Source organism: Zeus faber, assembly GCF_960531495.2.
Source record: "Zeus faber genome assembly, chromosome: 20".
NCBI lineage: Eukaryota > Metazoa > Chordata > Actinopteri > Zeiformes > Zeidae > Zeus > Zeus faber.
The window spans coordinates 3,527,695-3,546,840 of NC_137207.1; the positions used below are offsets into that span (position 1 = coordinate 3,527,695).

The following is a 19,146-nucleotide window of genomic DNA, read 5'->3' on the forward strand; positions in this document are numbered from 1 at the left end:
ACTTAAAAGACGAGGGGAGCATACTTTATAGTGGCCACTTGCAGGAAGAATAAAACAAAGTAGTTTTTATTCAAGAAAAAGTTAAATAAATATAAATGACTACCTGTATATTACACATGTACTTCAAATTAATTAGCAGCAAACATTCCAATTGCCAGAAAGCAACATGGATATATTTTGCTATTAGCACACTTAAAAAGACAAACTATTGTACATTCCTCTGGCATGCTAGATAGACTAGATTCAGTCATGCAATCTGCACCTTATAGGTGTTTTTGCAAAGCCTAGTCCTCCATGTAAAAACCGAGTGGTTGCATTTTGTCTTGGCACAATAGAGGAGCTCCAGCGTAATCCGTTAAAGTAATTTGTGCAAAAGTGGAGTCCTTCAGGGATCGTCTAAAAGACACCATGCTCTCTTCTAAAGAGGTCTCACAAACTCAACCTACCCACTTGTGACACAAAACTAAAATAAACTCAGAATACAGCATTTGACATGGATCCTAGCTCATATAAGGTAGCATTGGCATGATTGGGAGAATTCTGTGCTTACTTTGTGTGACACACACACACACACACGCGCACACGCACACACACACACACACACACACGCGCGCACATTCCTCAGTTGTTGCTGGGGCTCCCATGTACCCTGACGCGATACAGACAGGTGTAGTCCTGATGGCCCCAGTTGGAGAGGATTCGCACCTCGATGATCTGATAGCGTTGCTCATTCTCCTCCTGGTATGATCACAAAACAAACTGCATTCAGACCCGATACAAGCTCTGACCATTCGGACTATGGGGAATTCGCTGCAAGTCGAACCGAAAACCTCAGAAAGAACAAGAAAGAGGAACCCCTCTTTTCGGTGTCGCTGTTTAGGCATAAAAATAGGAGGGGAAAAAAACAAAACAAACAAAAAAAAACAAAAAAAAACACGTTGTGATTCCAATGCCAAGACCCCCCCCCCCCAATAAATAATCTGCTCTATTAAATAACAGATACTGGCAAACAGCCCACAGCATGGGCTTCTTGGAAGGAGGGTTAAACATTGGCGTAACAGAGGCAAGGATTAAGAGGTTACTAAATGCTGCGAGACTGATTCATAATGCTGAAGTTCTGAGGCGAGACTTACAGAGACGGGATAGGTCTGCACCGCCTCTCCATCCTCCTCATATCTGTAACTGCCCAGCAGCTTCCCTTTCTCATGCCCTTCATTATCCAGACCCTGCCAGGAGACACCACATTATAAAAAAAAAGATGCATATTATTGTTGTTTGTTATTGTCATTGGGATGGCCTCAGATGCGTACATAGATGGTGAAGTCTCTTGGGGCACTGCGAAGGGTTCCAGTGGGAGCCAGGGCCTTTGGGATGTGCTCCAGTGAGAAGGCGGTGGGCACGATCGCCATGGAGAGACGAATCACCAGGTAGCCATGAGAACCTTTGAATGCCCAGCAGTTCCCTGGATGGATGTCAGGCTGGGGTTTGAAAAAGACAGATGAAATGAGTCACCACACACACACACACACACACACACACACACACACACACACACACACACACACACACACACACACACACACACACACACACACACACACACACACACACACACACACACACACACACACACACACCTGGATCACGACTCGAGGAGACTGGGAGAAATACCAGAGAGGAAGGCCGAAGAGACTGAGGAGGGCGGTCTTCGTCTCATAGGTCTCCGAACAGCGTGTACTCAAGATACTGCCACCTGTAGCAGACCACATGCAATTGAATTTATTTATTTGAGCAGTAAGCCAATACTTCCGCCTAAACATCAAAATGATTCAATCTGCCTCGACCTCCAGACTCCAGGGCGTAGTCTGCAAGGCCAGTACGATCCTGGGAGTAGAGTCTCAGAGCGCTTTTCACCATCAGCTGCACTTGCTGGTGTGGAGAGAGGTGAGATGAAAATGGCTTTGTAAATCAACAATAACAGAAAAATTTAGAATTTTTATCTATTTATCTATTTTTTTTTTAAACCTAAAAATTATAAACAGAAAACATGACCTTTCTTTTATCTTTCTAAGGTTCGGCAAGACCTTAAAACAACCCCTCCAAAAGATACAACTTTTGTGCTGTACTTAAGTACATTTCTCAAGTATCTGTAATTCCTTAAATTTAATTCAGTTTGATGCTTTTACTCCACTACATTTCTAACAGTCATGTTTCATTAAGTCATTTATAAAGCACTTTTTAAAAGCACACTGTTACAGAGCGTTTTACGAGCAGTCAGGTAGCATAAAATAAACACAATTGGAGAAAATTAAAATCAGTAGGCATGAAAAATTAAATAAAATTGAATAAATAAAAGACATTAAGAGCCCATACAGTCCGAAAAACAATGAAATATCAGTCAAGCCAAACAAATTACAAAAAAAACAATCTGGATATATATTTGTATTTTCAACTTGTAAATGACAGGTCTGAAATATACTTGTGGTGGTAGCCAGGGGAGTGACTACTGACACGAATTACAGTTTTCCAAGTTCTCGTGAACGCAGCATCACTTCCTGGTGTCTCTTAACCAGATACAAAATCGGGGCACTTTCTAATCCACATGAAACAGAGAGCTGTGTCCGTGTATTTTAACATAATACCACACTACAAGTCCACTTGTTAATCGATTGCGGATGGCATCGTTATACTGGGTGGAGTAAAACAATTGTTTACATTTTTTTTTAAGAAAAGCTAAAACGGGTAGCCAAATATACTTTAATATACCTGGACGGCATGCCCAAGTTAAGTCTTTGTGTGGGAAACATTGGACTATGAGTCAAACTATAGTTTTTGTTTTTTTTGTTTTACATTTAAAAAAAAGTTGATCAAGTATTATAGAATCGGTTATATCAAGGGTACTATGATAACTTACTTTTAATACTTAAAGTTCATTAAAGAACAAGTATTTCTACACTTTTACTGAAGTAGAAACGTCAATGTGGTACTTTCACTTTTACTAGAGTACTTTTGTTCCAGGGTATTTGTACTTTTACTTAGGTTAGAGCTCTGAGTTAGGTTTTACTGACAGTCCCGCCAATGAGGAATGATGGCAAAAATCAGCAGCTAGTCGCAGTCACATCAATTTTGATACAATTCTTTCAGATCCAGGTCGCATTTTGACAAATGGTTTCCGAATCATGCATCTGCCCAGGACCACCCATGGTGGCCCGATTCAGTTCCTGCTTGAAAATACAAAACAAAAACTTGCCCAGCACTGGTACCTGCAGTGTGGATGTAGGCTCACTGTAACAACCTAGTACATACATAGAATTATTTATAGAATTAGTCATAATTTATAGCCACAACAATAACTTTACTGTGCATGGGATCGCATTGTACATTCTGTACATTTGACTAATGTTGTTTTGCTTTTTTTGCCAACTTGTGTATATTTGGCAAATACATTTATTCAAAAAAATGTTTTTCCTCAGACTTAACCTTAACCTTTTGTGTAATGCTAAGCATCTGTAGATACGCACCAATAATCACCACAACAAGTTACTAGTACATGTAAATGCACATAGGGAAATAGTCATTCTAATCACACGTCATGTTACATTTTTTCATGTCATGATGTCGGATAAAAAACAAAAACGGTAAGTAAATCAAGAAGTGAAAACTAATGAACACTGTGTCACCAACAACATAGCCAAGAGTGAGAACCGACATGGAAGGAATGCACCAATACCGTTACTGGACTGATAATGTCTAATAACTAAGGCAGAAAAAGAAGTAGGAAATGATAAAAATAAAAGAATAATAACACAGCACAGTGGAAAAAGTCAAGTTTACATTTCATTTTATTAGAATTTCTTGCTCCTACCTCCTGCGTCACAGCAGCTCCCGTCGAGTGCAGCTCGTTCTGGGCAGCCTCCACGCTGGAGGGCTGAGGCTCGCTGGGCTGCTCTACCTGCAGGCTGATGTTCTTCAGGATGCCATGCTCCAGAGAGGCCAGCGCCGCCCGAAGGTCGGCCTTGCTGACGTAGCTCTCCGTCAGCCACTGGAGGAGCGAGTCCGGCGGGGAGACGTTCGCCAACTGGTTGCCATAGAGCAAGGCGTGGAGCTCCTCGTGGACCTGCGTGCTCACCCGGGCGGAAATCTGAAGGAGGGGAAGTAGAGAGCGGGCTTAATAAAAACTCTCGAAAAATCGACCAAAAGCAATCTCAGCCTGCAAAGTTACAGTTATTTGAATACTAACACAATGTCATCGAAGAATTGTGACGTTAACTTTCATATGAAATAATGGGATATTATATTTGTATTCACTCTTTCTAAATTCATCTTTCATTAGTATTCAAAATGATGAAATGTTGATCTCAAACTTACATGCAGGCAGAAAAAATAAAGATAAATAACAGGTCACATTTCATCTTGCGATCTTACCGTCTCATGTGCATTGTCCTGGCATCTGCTCAGTCCTTCAAGGTCCTGCCTGACACTTCCTAGCGCCACCCCTAGCTGTGCCACCTCTGCCACCAAAGCATCATAGGAGTCGCGGTCCACGCCAACGCTGAGGAAGACACGCCAGAAGGGCTTTACTGCTACATCCTGGATTGCACAAGTTCTGCTAACAAGTTCTGATGCACAGATACCATTAGCGGTTCCAGTACTGTGCTCATGTACACATATGTGTGAAAATGGTCAAATACCTATACTAGACACAAACATAATGTGCCATAGTTGCATTCAATTCCCGTTTGATGTTTGGGATCATTTTAACTCCCAGCCGGTACATCACGTCCACAAGAACTCAACTAACGAAAACATGCATGAAGTACCTGTCCGAGACAGGCAGCGTCGTAGTTGAAGGTACTGGTAGTGTCATAGCAGCTTCTTGCCGCTGCTGCACATGCTGCAGGTGAACAGAACAAGACAGAGCACAATGGAGGGATTAATCCCCATGACAGTTATGAGATATGATAAGAGGATGAACTACATCATAACTGTTATTAAATCAAGAAATCGGTCCGCTAACGTGCACCTCCATTTTTGCCGCTACGGCTTGGAGGAGAAGTTCCAGTTGAGCAAGACGAGACGCTTGGCTCTGCTGCTGGACCAAGAACTGCTTCTGTGTCTGGACAGGAGGAGACGGTCAGAGGTCACTTATTACTGTCACTTATCGTTCTCCTCTTACTTCCTGAAAAATCGAAGTGCGGTTAGTAATTGTGCGATTTGAAAAGCCGAAATTGACCCGTCACCAGTGGGCCGGAACCGCAGCCCAGTTGCATGTCAATCCATCAGGACACAAATTTGCCCTCACCTGCTCCCTGCGCGTCCTGTCCTCAACCAGCTGCGCCCGCAGCTCAGAAAGTCTCTCCTCCAGAGTGGCGCGAAGCCGGGACTCCTCGCTGTCTCCTGGGGCCTCCTCGTGGAGCCTCCGGCCGAGCTCCTCGTGGAGCCGCAGCAGCACGCTGTGCTGCTGTTCTGCCCTGCGCCCACCCGCCTCCACCCGCTGCCACAACTGGGACAGGCCCCGCTCCAGCCGCAGGAGGCGTGCCGAATCAGGAGACTGTGCTCCCTCGATCTGCGGGAAGATGGGAGCGGGTCAAGTCAGTTGGATTATGGTTTCATGGTCATAGGCATGGGAGGCTTACAGGATACAGACCTAAAGGGAATTATAATAATAATAATAATAATAATAATAATAATAATAATAGATGCATAAATACCTTGATTTTTGGACTGAGTAAGACTAACTGAGCTTTTTGGTACTTACTGATATGAATACATATCATGTATTAAACACATTTTCAATTATAGAAATAGTGAGAAGACACTTTATCTAGGGTTTATATAATAATTGAAATGAAATTAAATGAAAATAAAAGATCTAGTAATTCTCTCGCCCCATTGGCAAATCATTTTGCTTGATTCAAGTTATTATTATTTACTGTCCTTTTCTCTGTTGTGACATCAATTGTTTGAAGTCTACATCAAATTTCTGCTGCATTAAATACCAATTCACCTCTTTAAAATAATAATAAATAAAAGACCTTTACACCCCACCACAAGGCACCTAAACATCCCCAACTGCTCACCAGTGCTTCTTGTGTCAAAGGAAGAACATGAGGCGCTGGCGTGTAGGTCTGGACATCTCCAGACTCCTCCCTAGGTGGAGTAAGCCATCTCCAGGTGGAGGTCAGGTTCAAGATGAAGGACAGGCCTGGGATGCCAGCCTGCCAATCAGTGGCACTGACAGCAGTTAGGGACGACAGCAGGTCAGACGGATCCCACCACCCCAAAACACCTGGAGGGGACAATAAGAAACGTTATAAATTGAATGGTGATGAGAACAAGTGTATGAAACCCTGAAATCTTGTAATAATTTGAAATGTTTTATATTTATAAACCAAAAATAACCTCCCAGATAAAAAATTAAAATTACATTAAAAAAAAACAAAAAACTTTTCAGATAACTACATCAGTCCTTTTGGAAAAAAAACAAAACAACAACTAACAAAACAAGAGGGACTCACTACACAGGAAGAGTAGCAGGACGAGAATGAGTGCACATCTGAAGAGGTTTGGAAGGCATCTAGGAAAGGGAAAACAGTCGCTATTACACAGTCAACAGATAGATCTTATCGCGACAGCAATGAAGTCAAACAGCGCAGTGAAGGACGCCAGAACAACCCTTTTGGACTCACCGATTTAAGAGGAAGCAACTGAGGAGGGACATGAATGTGGTGGTGTAGTACCATCCTCTCTCCAGACACCAGAACACGTCAGACACTGCCTTGCCTGGACACAGGAGACAAGGACAGGATTAGTGAAGGTTGCTTAGTTGAGGGCGGGCTATTGGAGTTTACCTTCCCACATGATTGCAGATTAGAGAATTAAAGACCTTTGCCACAGCGGGCAACAGGAGGCAGGAAGAAAGTTTATCAAGTTAGCCAGAGAGCCGGACGATACACTGCCCAAAATGACATCGTAACAAGGCAGAAAAACAGCTAACTCAATTACTCTGGAGATAAATTGCCTGGACTACAATTGGGTGTAGCCTCTTCCACATAGTTCCCGGTAAATTACAGGGATAAACTTTCAGCAACCGCTAGTGATTCCCACTATTCACACATGAAACTATATTGAGGAACATTTCTATCTTGTGCCTTTTCACACGTCATGAATGAATAAAAGGGGCAAGGGACAGTCCAGCAGATGGCGGTAATGCAACACTTATGGATGCCAATTGCCATAAAACTAAACAGAAAAAGATGCAGAAAGGCCGAGTATACGTGTACACGACGGAAGACATTTCTTATTATTTCAGGAACATGGCGGCCGAGGAGCTGTTTTTGTCCGGTGCCAATGTTCTTGCAATGTATTTAATATTCAACAAGTTGCGAGACCAGTAATGTTTTTTCGTTATCTACTTAAATCAGAAACAAGCATTTGATGCATTAAAAGAGTGCTGGAAGCTGAACTGGACAGAAGTAGAGACCAATTTGAAGAAGATAGGCACGTGAGACTACAATAGGAGGCAAAGAGCTGCAGCTCTTAAAACGTTTGTTCAGGAACAGAAGGGCTTGGAAAAAAGAAAGCGGAAGCTAGGGAGGCCACACAGTCAGGTGTTTTGATCCAGTATCCTGAACAACTTTGACTGTTCCAGACAGCTGCCTAGCAATTTCACTCTCTGCGCTGACTGAGAGGACGTCCCTTATTTCTGAATCTGTTCTGTTTCCGACCATTCTTGAAAAAATTTGCTTGTTTGCAAATAAAGGACTTGTATTGCTTCTTAGTTACCAAATCACCTGTGAAAGCATTGGCAAGGCAGCCGTAAACAAGCCGCAGATTCAAATACTTCATCACCAGAGTATTGGGATTGGTTCGCTTGCTTCACATGAAAGTATCTTCCAGACGGACATAACACTTTATGCACTTGTCACTGCAATGTTACCACTTTCATTCACAACACAGCCATACTGGCATTTTTCTTGAAATATTACTAGGCATTGAGGTGGGAAATTGGCGGTACAGATTTCCCTGACTATCGATCCCTGCTCCCATTCACACATGACCCCATGCAGGAAATGTTCCTGAACATTTCAGGGATAGACTGCATGTGTGAAAGGGGCTTAAGATTATTCTGCTTGCTTTGAGTAAGTATCTCTTCAACTATCAAAAAACCCATAAAATACCCACATTTTGCAGACATTTGAAACAAAGAAAAAACTATTTGGAACAAAAGAGAATCTGGTTTGCTGGCTTTGGTGTGCTTTGTGTATATTTACATGCTTGAAATGCAAAGAATTTGTCATCAACATCAACCAAGGCAAAACAACAGAGCTGCGGCACACGGTATGCATGTCGAGGGGAAGGCAGAGTAGACGTGCAAAGTGGGAGATCAGAGCAGTCCTTGGGAGGTTAAAGGTTAGATGAATGTGAGATTGGAACCTGGTGAATGGCCAGTTGACCAGAGATCCTGCAGTAGGTTCTTGGTCACAGCCCACCCGGCTGCACCCGCTCGCCGAGCTAGCTGGAAAGAACAGGATCCTGCGGAGGAATGTGAGCAAGATAGAGCAAGAGAAATCTAAATAGGAGTCCTGGGTGGATTTGGGTTCAAATTAACCAGAGAGGGTGTCTTTGAGATTGTGTTTTAAGTAGATTGGGTAACCTGCAAAGGTTGTAACACTCCATAGCAACCTCAACAAGTAGCAGGCAACGGAAGACCACGAAGATAAAGATGACGTAGATGTGACCGTAGGCATCTCAGACTGTTGTTTGCCCTTACAGTCATCACCTGTCAGCACCCAAAGTGTGAGGGAACAGATTGTGGGCCTATTTGAAAAAATACCAGTAGCCAACACAGCACATGTTACTTACAGTTACATAAGATTGACCTTAGTCTGCAATCCAATTATTTGACCAGCAACAAGTAACCAATGACATGCCCAAGGAGGATTATTGTCATAATTCACTTACTTTTACCACCTTATTTTATTAAATTTAGAATAAAGTAGGCTCACGTGTTTTATTTGCAGGACCAAAAGAATCTTGTGAAAAATAAAACATTTAAACTATGTAAAACTTGCAATGGATGCATTCTCTCGATAACAGCAGTGCAAATCCTCAAATTATGATATTACCTCAGTCTGTAATCATACAGTGGCCTCCTAGCTGTGAAAATGGCATGACAGTCCTTGCATGTCTGTGAGACACACCATTTTCACCGATGTACTGAATAGACCACTGTTGGTTACGCACATTTTAGAGCTTACTGTGCGGAATCAACAGGTATTATGACATTTCACTGCATATATGTATGACCGTATGTACAGTATATGTATGTGACAAATAATCTCTTGAACTTGAGAGTGTGAATGTTTCCTTAATAATAGCTAGCGGAAATACTGGCTAAAAGTAATCATACATGGACAAATAGATACATACACAGAGAGCCGCTGAGATTAAGGCATTTGTTGTAGGCCCCACATTCATCCAGGTTCACATTTCCACAGGACCTGGAGTATGCTGCAAAAACAAACAAAGGAAAGGAGAGAGAAACAAAGAAAGTCAATAGTAAGCTTGTGCAATGAGGTTCTAAGAGACGAAAAACCATTGCTTCTTTCCACCAAACTGAGGGTGAACAGAAATACTTAGAAGGCAGAGGGACTGGGAGGATTTGCATTTTGCCAAGGAAACAGCCAAAACAAATGGGGTCCCATTCAATTTGGAGCCAAACACAACACAGGTGACCTGTGTCAGAAGACGGGCAGGAAAGGAATTTGCGAGGGGAGCTACTCCAATGCCAGGCATCATGTTCAGTGCAAGGGAAGAGTAATTAGAATGTTAAACAAGAAATGCCCGTAAAAAGGCCACCTCCAGCGAATTTCACTACCTGCTTTTACCCCCCCCCCCCCTTTTTTTTTTTTTTTTTTCTCTCCTCCTCTCCCCTTCCAGATGGAAAATCCAGGCACAATCGAATTGGCAATTGAATGTCACCTATTAGCAACATAGCAGCAAGCAGTGATAAAATAAGTAGATTCTCACACAAGGCTACTCGAAGCGTCAATATTAAAAAAGTGAAAGTGAATGAAGCACCCCACTCAAATCCAAGTTTTAGGGATGGCTAGAATTTATTTATTGCAGCAAGTAATGCCATAGAAGACCATTCAATATAAAAAAATAAAATGTACTTGAAGTGGCCTTTACATAAGACAAAATGTACAGTTCTGGCAGAAAAATAAGTCACAGATAAAAGTCTAGAAGTCATGTTGAGGGTTGAGTGGAGAAAAAGAAAAAAGGAGCGATTAAAATTTGTATTGTGGCCAGAAAGTGACCAAGTCCCAAGCTGAAGGAAAGAACCTTTGTGAGAAATGGAGAAATCCTCATGTACCTCTGCTGACCAGCTTCCCATTGATCTCGTCAGCCTGTACCTTGCGCCAACCTTTCCAGCAGAGCAGGGCAGCTTTCCATGCCTGCATGCCTAATCTTTTAGAGAACTGTAAGGTAAGAGTCAATGCGGTAACAATGGAGGCAGCAGTCCTCCTGTAAAAGAGCAGGCTTGAGTCCCGCATCGACTTTAAAACACCTGTAGAGGCAAAAGAAGAGTGATTCCAGTTTCAATGACTGATTCCTATAATTTCTGTTATTTGTCAGATTAAAACCACTCATTGAAAAGTAGAAGCCTGTAAAGCATTGTGATACCAAATGCAGAGCTTTATTAGAAGTTGAACCTCGCTGACAGATTTGTCAATGGAGTAAGACATTATATGAATACTATAATAGAATTTACATTTTTTGTGGCTTCTCCCTAAGAAGTCCCCAGTCACTTAATTCCACCATTATCCCAGAAACACACAATACAAATGTCACTATTAAGAGAAGACAAATTTAACAAACACCAGTGAAATTGAACCAATGTTTTTCTGGCATCCAGTGCCACATTCGTTCATTTGAAAGAGCATGCAACGATATTGAAAAAAAAAAAAAAAAAAAAAAAGGGTAGAAATACCGGGTGAGTTGTATTTTCAAAAAGGAGACAAGACCTCCATTGTGGTTACCCAGGCTGAGATAGAGCACGCTACCTGTGTTGTACTGGTCTTTCCGAAACAGTATGCGTTTGTAAAGAAGGGTGATGAGGAGAGCCAGCCAGGCTAAAGACCTCCTGCATACACTTGTGACAAGAGCCCATGTGGACACACACAGACCTACACACACACACACACACACACACACACACACACACACACACACACACACACACACACACACACACACACACACACACACACACACACACACACACACACACACACACACACACACACACACACACACACACACACCTTAAACTTCTTCTTTATTCACAGTCTACCATCACTCCTACAGCACTGTTTCTCACCTGTCTTGGCCTTGTGGCTCTTGTCCCTGCAGTGGATTGTTGAAGGCAGCAAGATGGTGGCACCGACTGTCGGTTCCTGGTTTGGAACTTGGTAGTGCAATAGTCTGCTAGCTTTTGCAGAAGAAACAGCGTATTTGGAGGGGGAGTGGGTGGCGGTGAGAACCTCTTCCCGGTCGGACTGAAGGGCGCAGTCGTTGCAATAGTAGCCGTTGACCATGGAGGTCTGGATTTGGGCTGGATGGTTGGGGCAGTGGTCCTCTCCCGGGGAAATCAGGGTGCTGTTGGCCAGAGCAAGGCTCCTCTCTGAAATGACAGTAATGTCTGGAACAAACAATTACGCTTCTTATGAATGTTGCTTCACCACATGCAAGCCCATAACAGTGTCTCTGTTTGTGTTCACTTCTAGTTCTCAACATCTCTCTGTTGGAAAAGTTACATTTTGTCACATTGTATTGCAAATTCAGTCAGCAGTGCAAGATATCATGGAAAGATGTTTGTTTATCCTTTAGTAATTATAATAATAATTATAATAATAATAATAATAATAAACTGAAATAAAGTCATATTCCTTTTGAAACTGCAGCAGAATATTACCTTTGGGATCTGCATCTTGGTCCAAACCTGTGTCAGGAAGACAGTACTGTCAGAAACCAATCAAGGGCAATTACTCTTTTATGAAGCAAGCATTATCCCAACGCTTACACATTACCCTCTGCATCTTCAATGCATTGAATAGTCTGTCTTTTTGTTGTTCTTTGTACATTAAGACAAATTTCTGTCTCCCTGAACATTTCATAAAAATACATTTGAAATTTTATACTGTTGAATTAGCACAAACTTGAGGGGAAAACACTATATTCCCGTTTTGCTTCCCAACATAGAAATCAAAAGGCTGCAACAAGAACCAGTTCATCACTGCAAGACTAAAATGAGTCAATACACTTTGCAAATGGCTGCAATATCAGTATTAATAACAAACATTACCAATCACTGTTCCTGCTTTCAATACGCAAGCCAAATCATCAAAATCAAGACGGGGCCGTTCAAACAAGTGATGTAAACTAGATAGTATGACCAGAGATACACATAACTAACATGGAAAGTTTAGTTTATGAAAGTAACAAAATGAGTGGTTTGGTTAAGAAATCTGTGTTGTGAAAAACGGATGAATGTGCACTTACGCAGTCTTCTCACGGTTTAAATTCAGCGCAATGGGGCAAATATTTACACCTTAAAATAAAAACAGATCCGATCCACAAGATAATTGAATATGGCCTGCTACATGTTAATATATTGCTAAATCTGGCCTGAAAACTAATAAAAGAAAAAATTAAAATAAAACCACTGCTTCAGTCACGCAACTTTACTTAAATGTTTTCAGAATATAAAACAAAGAATACGATACAATATAACAACGATTTTTATGATTACATATGTATTATAATGGATTACTATAACTATTATTATTATTATTATTATTATTATTATTATTATTATTATACATTGGAGCGTTTGTTTCTCTTGATGTCCAAGCCCGAGGAGAAGAGAACCTGGCCAGTGACTCCCAGGTAATTTGAGTTTGAGACCCCTGACTTAAACTTTTGCCCTATTGGACTGCATTAAAATCCACTGCATCCATTCCATGCGAGAAGCTGCAGCAAGTCTGTAACTTTCTCAATCGAAAAACATCCAGCAAAGTTGTGCTATGAAGAGCAATAAATGTTTGAAACCCGATTTGTTGAAAAGGGCGAACCGAAGTGGAAGTCTCTCCGTTGCGTTTGCATCAACTTCAAGTGACAGTTAAGGGGCCAATCACAAATTAGATCATATTTAGGCCTGCTCATGTAGAATAGTTCAATAGGGGCCAGCAGCAACAGGTATCAAACAAGACAAGAATCTTTTTACGCTGGATTCCTGGAACCAAGTACTGTAGACCGTTTTATTAGAAATGAATAAAGAATTGATTTTCACACACAGCCCTGTAGAGGAAAAATGCAATTAGAGTACAACCAATCTTTGGCCTCGTAGGACAAATTAACCCTACAGCTGCCTCACCACCTCATGTCACTGTCCCAACCTACACCTGCCTCACCACCTCATGTCACTGTCCCAAAGGTGGCCTACACTCAAAATCAAGTGTTGAACCGGTTCGGAGCACTGACACGGGAGATGAACTGAAGATTAGGAGGATAAAACAAAGAGCTGCTTACCCCAGAAACTGTCAACCAGTGTCCTGTCCTGGATGGAGGACTCATCCAGCAGGGAGGAGAGCAGCGAGGCATCAGAGGCCGCACTGTGAAGACTGCTGTTGTGCAGAGGCAGGCTGGACTGCTTCCGAGGGGTCTGCAGAAGGGACTGGGAGCAGGAGACTGAGTGTTGCTGGGAACGCTTGGATTTCAACAGCCTTTTAGGGAATGGAGAATTGGAGAGGGGAGAAGTGAAGGGCAAAACAAAAACATGAAATATCAAGCCTCACTCTTGAAATGTGGGTATATATATCACAGTGGATCTCCCAAATGTTTCCACAAACATAGGGACATTCATTAGATGCTTTTATACAGAATCTGCATGTTCCATGAAACATGAAGTATTAAGGTATTAAGAAATGTTGTGAAGCAATACAAGTTGCAGCCACCACCACCCCAACCTTTCTCCATCGAACTATACATAACTATAGTCATTGGCAGTTTCATAAAAAAATAAAAATGAAATCACTAGTCCTCAGATTCTCAGTTCTAAATGGCAGTCACAAATTCGCCACAGCAAATCTCTTGTTTTGAGTTTCCTGTAACGATGGGTGAACTACAGTGTGTGCCAAGAATCTAACTTTGTAACAATAAATTGTTCAGCACCCTACAGATACATATATTTAAGTTGCACATAAGTAACTCTTTTTTTGGGCATTTTCATGCTTTATTTGACAGTGATAGTGTGGGAAGAAAGGGGACAGATAGAGGATGACATGCATCAAATGGCCACGTGCCGGAATCGAACCCGGGCCGCTGCGGTAAGGACTGAGCCTTGTAAATGGTGCACGCTACCTGGTGAATAATTATTATAAATTATTAATTTAAGGTCTTTAACATTTTAGGCCTTGCTAAGTACAATGAAAGCAGGCGTTAAGAGCAGCACTCTGTTCTCTTATGGACAGAAATTACTTTGTTTCTCTCCTGCTGGTCACCCCTGCGCTGAAGGAGGCGCTTCCGTAGTGCAAGCTGTGGTCCAGGGGGCTGGTGTCTCCATAGGGCGGCGGCATGTGGAGGCGCAGGCTGCGTCTGGACATGATGGGAGAATGTAGTGCTGGCTCAACCTGCTGCTCCCTCTCAAAGTCCAACACGGCTGTGAAGTAGCTGGAGCTGGAAGCGGGAGGGGACTGATGAGAAGATGAGAAGAAGATATATCGGAGAAAGAGCACTGTGCTCATTGCAACAGCAACAGGTGTGTTCTTTTTAGCAGCTCTTTGTGACCCACATTTTATTTCAAGCAAACACGAGCTAGGTCCAAGCTGAAAACCTACATAGACAGCTTTTCTAGGCTCTCTTCCGAGTACCACCATTGATTATAGCCCAAAATACTCCTGTCAAAATCCAGCACAGGTTTTAAACAGGAAACAACTTGCAGGAAGAAGTGGGGAGGACAGTATAACCTTGGAGGTAGGCATAGCATTGCATGTGCTACTTGTATGGAGAGAAATTCATGAATTACACTGGAACATTACAAAAATGTGAGGCACAAATTGCACAAAACTGCAATTTGGTAGATGACTGATTGGACAGTGATGAATGTGAATTTTATTTTGGCGCAGTTGCTTGGTCATTTTTGGATTGAAATGACTACAACAGCATTTGGAGGAACAAGTGAAATGTGCTTAGCATTCAGTTTTGTTACCGTTTAAAGACTAAGTTCATCCACTGGTGTGAGCCTCACTCAGAATTTTGAAAAATGCTGGCAATTGGTGGGGGAGGATTGGACCACCCTTCCACTAAAAGAACAAATCTGTTTCCCTGCCCACTTTGGGCTGGGTGGTAGATTGTGTTCCAACTGTTGATGATGTTCTGAGCCACACTTACCATATACACCGATAAGCCAGAACATTAAATCCACCACTAATAATGTGTCGCTCCCCCTCATGCCGCCAAAACAGCTCTGACCCATCAAGGGATGGACTCCACAAGGCCTATGAAGATATCCTGTGGTATCAGGCACCAAGACGTTAGCAGCAGATCCTAGGGCCTGTAAGTTGCGAGATAGGGCCTCCATGGATAGGACTTGTTGTTCCAGCACATCCTACAGATGCTGGATCAGACCCTAACCCCGGCCATCCACATGATGTAGAAGAAAACATGCTTTATCAGACCATGCCACCTTCTTCCATTGCTCCATGGTCCAGTTCAGACTTGCCCATTGTAGGCGCTTTCGGTGGTGGACAGGGGTCAGTATGGGCACTCTGACCGGTCTGCGGCTATGCAGCGGCATACGCAGCAAGCTGCGATGCACTGAGTGTTCTGACACGTTTCTGAGATAGCAAGCATTAACTTTTTCAGCAATTTGTGCAACGGTAGCTGTTCTGTGGGATCAGACCAGATGGGCTAGACTTCGCTCTGCACACGCATGAACGCCCATGACGTTTTCGCCGGTTAACTTAATCCAATTAAATGTTGTGGCTGATCTGTGTATAATGCAGATATCCCAACAACTATGATAGCTCAAGGACTGTTGAGACTCACCTTTGAAGTAAACTGACATGGTGAAATTTTGACACAGACCAAAGGTATGAGTAGAAACAGCAATAAACCACTGAAGAAAGTGTGAAAATCGGTGTTATCCCACATACTTGACAGCAACATGTGCAAATCCTGTATCCTGCTAAAGTACAAAATAAAGTAATCCACCAAAACAAATTAAGAGCCAGGAAACAATTAGCAAACAGTGGCAAGGTAAAAGGAATAGGCAAAAACAGATGAAAATACACACAGATCACTCCAGCCCCAACTGTCCAGATCCCCCTCTTCATCGGAGACACTCATTCCAGCGTGATCTGTTGCCCACCGACATCACACCAAAACACACACACGGCACTCCTGCGCAGCAAGGGGATCAAGCACCTTAGCCCTACTTAGCGTACAATCCAACTGCTCTGACAGTAACTTTCTGTTAGCCAGCACCACCCCCCTTCCCACCTGTTCACACACACCCTCCAGCGTTTGGGAGCCATGCTGCTATCTCCTAGGCTATGACTCAGATTTCTCTCAGCCTTGGGTTCAATAGACACGCAATACCCTGGCTGGCAATAATTCTTTGACCCCAGAAAGATTGTATTACATGACCAGGTTGGCGCAGAAGTTTTAAATTCAAATACCCTTGCTGACAATGTCTATAAAGACCTACAGTAGTAGAACCACAGTGGAGGTGGAATTAACCGGTTTAAGCCATTATGGCTTTAGGCACCTAGAAATGCACACTTGACCACAGCGTGGCAGTCCATTCATGATCGGCTACAGTTGTAGGAAGCAAATGCAAGTTTTCAAGAGTGAAATGTGGTGGAGGGGGAGCCGCTGTGCCTCTGTTGAGAAGGAATGGTAAGCTACTAATGGATTCGCCAGCAGCTCTTGCCATGAGCCAATTACAGACTATTACTATGCTGCCGTTACCCTATTGAGGGGGCTGTTGGACCCACTGTGGGAAACTGAGATGATGACTGGAATGCTTCTTTTATACTGTTATTTAAATTGGCCATACTAAACACCAATGAAAACAAAGAAAGCCTTGGGATTTCCTGATTCAGTCAGTCGTAAAATATTACAATGCATGGTGATAAGCAAAATTGGTTTACATATTACCAAAGAAGATGAGAGTTAATAGCAGCAGGTACAGAGTTCTGCTGCTGCCAAACAATAAAAGTTAAAGTCAAAATGACATGTAGGTTTACCAGCAGCTTTTAATGCGTTGATAGTCACCAGTGTTGCATTTGATCCATAGAAGGACATCAACACATGTTGACAGTGTTGAGGATTTTTGGATGGGAATAGGCAAGTTAAACCATTATATCTCATGACCTTAGCAACCACCAACATGCAAAGTTGGCTAATTTAGCTTATGTTTTAGGCTAAGACACATTCCAAGGATGAAGACAAAAATAAAACGTTGGAAGCTATATCATCATCATGGGCAGATGCTTACTCTTCAGTACCCATCTCAGCCATCGGCTCTATCAAGTACACCACTTTATCTACAAAAAAAGGAATCCATTTCTACTGAATATTATCACAGTACTACCATTTTGGATATGGCAAATGTTTCAAAGGCACTCTCACTAGTACTAGGCCATAGCGATTCATCCCTAATCTATTCTTTGATGAATAAACCAACAAAAACCTGTCCAACTAAAATGTACTAAATAGGATTGCTCTTACAGCATTGCCCTAATACTAATTTAGCCACCACTGAACCACTACTAAAACATTCCTACACTGGTTCTCGTCCTTGTATAGCTTCTTACATAATAGCAGAGCACGGTTTTATTTTGCGGGGTCTGCTATCATGTAGCAGTAGCTATTGATCCTGCACCATAGCATGGTACTGCAAGTGCCAAACTGAGTCATTTGATTATCTCTTTTGTATTTTCGTGGTGAGCATCCTTGAAAAAACTGAAAGATGAAAAGCAAATATCTGGAGGATTTATAGAGGTTTGGAGGAGGACTAAAGTATTCTTCTGAATGCTCCTCTATGGTCACAGCCTGATAGGTTGTGGCTGGTCTCTAATATAAGGAGTCAACTCGAGTGCCAAGTTGCACACTACCATCCTCACACATGCCAAATGGCTGTGTGATACTTAAACCAACCAGAACAGGCAAGTGGCAGATAAAATTATACTGACAACAGTCCTCTGACCTCTGGTTAGTTTGAGGATATTTAGTCTATGTGTGCAAAGGCAAAGTGCAAAGACAGCAATCCGGTTGTTTGCTTCCTTTTGGCTGTACTAGATGATGATCAGACCTCAGACTAGAGCTGATGAAACAGCTCTAGTCTCTAAAATGGAATGGGGGGCTGGGTGCATTTGAGATGGTCTTCTGGGCTGGCCAACTGAGTACAAATTCCATGAACAAAATATATAACTGTCCGAAAGGCCAAACATGCTTGTTGCCTGTTAAGAGTGATATGATTGACTTCAGATGCAATTGGAACACAACCAATGTATATAAATGGGTGTCAGGACATTATTTAAGCTATGCATTAAATAACAGAAAAAAGGCTACGGTGACAATCATTTTTTGCACCTTTTTAGTATCCCATAACTTCCCCCCTGTGTCTGTAAGAACTTTTACAACGTTAATGAATGCAATGGAGATTGCAGTGAACTCAATGTCTGCCTGCACTCTGGTAGCAAGTACCTAGACTGGATAGAGAGAAAAAGGAAGGGCCTTTAAAACGAGGACCAATTCGCTTGCAGTTCCAGTATGACGGACAAATCAACGCCCCCCACTGGGCGGAATCGCGCGAAAAGCGAAACGTCAAATCTTCGAGGAACCTTGGATCGCTTCAACGCCAGGTTACCGCACAAACAGTGACCGTTTCCATGCAGCTAACATTACCATGAGATACGTTTACATACCTTCAACGAAGCGCAAAATAACCTCTTCCCACAGTCGGTCAGTTAGCTGTCGGCTGCTAACCGCGTAGTGAAGCCAACAAACACTGGGCAAATTGGGTGTTCTCTGAAAAGCACAGAGGCACAACATACTAGAATATCACTTAGGACA

General features: G+C 42.5%; 1 protein-coding gene across 1 annotated transcript; it reads right to left on the bottom strand.

Moving 5' to 3' along the window:
* Nucleotides 1–603: 603 nt before the first annotated feature.
* sun1a (Sad1 and UNC84 domain containing 1a) lies at nucleotides 604–14,654 on the bottom strand. The gene is made up of 19 exons (XM_080021906.1): nucleotides 14,545–14,654; nucleotides 13,597–13,790; nucleotides 11,981–12,007; nucleotides 11,387–11,689; nucleotides 10,379–10,573; nucleotides 9,433–9,513; nucleotides 6,690–6,783; nucleotides 6,519–6,577; nucleotides 6,081–6,289; nucleotides 5,303–5,566; nucleotides 5,018–5,116; nucleotides 4,821–4,894; nucleotides 4,426–4,552; nucleotides 3,866–4,141; nucleotides 1,845–1,929; nucleotides 1,638–1,753; nucleotides 1,311–1,478; nucleotides 1,134–1,226; nucleotides 604–738 (listed from the first exon to the last, which is right to left on the bottom strand). The coding sequence occupies exons 1-19, from the start codon at nucleotides 14,640–14,642 to the stop codon at nucleotides 622–624; spliced, it is 2,679 nt and encodes an 892-aa protein (XP_079878032.1). The 5' UTR covers nucleotides 14,643–14,654; the 3' UTR covers nucleotides 604–621.
* Nucleotides 14,655–19,146: the final 4,492 nt, after the last annotated feature.